We start from the raw sequence: 2224 nt of genomic DNA, 5'->3' as shown, positions 1-2224 counted from the left end.
GGGCTTAAATCAGAAAATGTTTTTCTTGCACCTAGGGGCAACTTTAATGAAATGACCCCAGTTTTTGAGGATTTACTTATATTAAAGCATACACAGAAAACTGAGTAGAAAGTATTATGTAACACAACAATAGATTATAAACTCCAACCAAAACATGGAGTTTCTAGAGAGCTTAAGAAACGTTGTATGCAGTTTATAAAGCAAGCATATTCAGTCCTGTTTCCTCATGTGTAAAATGTGAACACTACTACATATCTCATAAGATGTCAAGATATTTGTAAGAATTGCATGACATATAATTGCTGAATAAATATTAACGACTATTTCTGTTACTGGTATTGTCATTGTTGTACCTTCTACAGCTCGAGTATCCTATAGCCATTTAAAAGAACATACCCTCAGAATTTAGGATTGTACAGTCTTTCTTAGCGTTTCTTTGGAATTATTGAAGCTGCAGACCACTGGGCCTAACATCTCTAACTCCCTAAAGTTCTCATTTGGGAAGTTGCCCACCATACTTAAATACATTTCCTCCATGTGCTTATTTGAGAGAGAAGGAAGTAGTAGTCATCTAACCTTGGCTCCTATCTTCAGGACTTGGAGAAGCCGCTCTCGGATCTGCTTGGTGCGGATAGCATAGACAATAGGATTGAGGATTGGAGGAATGAGGAGGTAGAAGTTTGCCAACAGAGTATGGACTGGAGGAGGCACCTGGTGACCAAATCGGTGAATGAGGGAGGAAACAGCAATGGGAACATAAAATATCAGAATTGCACAGATGTGAGAACCACATGTTCCCAAGGTTTTAAGCCTGGCCTCAGGGGTGGTCAGCCCCATCACAGTCCTGAAAATCATCACATAAGAGACAGCAATGGCCACTGAGTCCAGGACCAGCACCAGAAAGCCAATGCTTAGGCCATAGACATTATTGAGCCTGCTGTCACCACACGCCAAGGTGACCACAGCCATATGTTCACAGTAGGAATGCAAGATGACACGGGCTTTGTAAACAGGCAGCCGCAAACGGATCATCAGGGGCAGGGGTCCAATGTAGAATACACCCCGGAGGAGTGCAGCCATCCCCAAACGCCCCACCACAGTATGAGTGAGCACTGTGCTATGATGTAATGGGTCACAGATGGCCACATAGCGGTCAAGAGCCATGGTAAGGAAGATGCCTGACTCAACCGTGGCAAAGCAGTGGATGAGAAACATTTGGGCCAAGCAGGCATCCAGGCCAATGTTGCCAGCACCAAACCAGAAGATTCCCAGCAGTTTGGGCATAGTGGAAGTAGACAGAACCAGGTCAATGACGGCCAACATGCACAGGAAGAAGTACATGGGCTGGTGCAGGCTGTGTTCCACCCTTACCACAGCCAGAATGGTGAGATTCCCCACCACAGCCACCAGGTACATGGAGCCAAAGGGAATGGAGAGCCAGATATGCAGGGACTCCAGCCCTGGGATGCCGGTGAGCCGGAAGGAGCTGGGTGCCGAGCAGACATTATGAAAAGTGAGCATGGCTGTTCATAAATCATCCTTTTCACTTGTGCCCCAAAATGCAGAACTTTTTTTTCTACAAATAAAAGATAAGAATATTTTATTCTTAGGTCCTATAATAAAGAAAAAGAGCATTGATAAGATGCTATAAACTTTTTTCAGAAGAAATTATAAAATGCCATGACATGTATTATAATATTCACAAATTTGTCAAGCACAAGCCAAAATACATACTTGAATGAAATGTTTAAGTATATTTTTGCAATATGGCTCTCAAGGAGTAATGTTCTCACATCAATGAATGAAATGGCCAAAGGCAGACAGGTAGCTAATTAGTCACTTAACTATGCAGGTAGGCTATAAGGTATCTCTCGGGATTATATTAGAAGATTTCAGACTAAAGACTTCTTGAAAGAAGAGATACATTGATGCTGAGAGATACAGTGGCAGACTCCTGGGGCTGTCTAGACTATGGTAAGTCAATGCTCAAGCTGGGGGTCAGCATTAGCTATTAGATGAGCTGAAATGTTTAATCTGCCTGCCAAAATCACAAGGATGTGGGCTGGTGAAGAAGAGGGACTTCCAGAGGGTGAAAATAGTGATTCCTGAAGGGTGAAAGCTGCTTTCTGGAGCTCAGTTTGTGTGTCCAAAAGCAGGTCCTTGCAATGGCCTTCTCCCTTCATGGAGGCTAAATATGAGGATAAGATTCCAAAAGTAGAGACGG

The 2224-nt window shown here is 43.3% G+C and overlaps 1 protein-coding gene across 1 annotated transcript; it reads right to left on the bottom strand.

Annotated features, from left to right (window-relative positions):
* Nucleotides 1–567: 567 nt before the first annotated feature.
* Nucleotides 568–1521, bottom strand: LOC109436966 (olfactory receptor 52M1). The gene has a single exon (XM_019715847.2). The coding sequence runs from the start codon at nt 1519–1521 to the stop codon at nt 568–570; it is 954 nt and encodes a 317-aa protein (XP_019571406.2).
* Nucleotides 1522–2224: the final 703 nt, after the last annotated feature.

This window comes from Rhinolophus sinicus, linkage group LG06, assembly GCF_036562045.2.
Source record: "Rhinolophus sinicus isolate RSC01 linkage group LG06, ASM3656204v1, whole genome shotgun sequence".
In the NCBI taxonomy this organism is placed as follows: domain Eukaryota; kingdom Metazoa; phylum Chordata; class Mammalia; order Chiroptera; family Rhinolophidae; genus Rhinolophus; species Rhinolophus sinicus.
The sequence above is the reverse complement of the archived record's forward strand: the minus strand, read 5'-3'. Positions and strand labels throughout refer to the sequence as shown.

Coding starts and splice junctions, on each gene's coding strand:
- LOC109436966 (XM_019715847.2), bottom strand. CDS start 1,521: ATGCTCACTTTTCATAATGTCTGCTCGGCACCCAGCTCCTTCCGGCTC.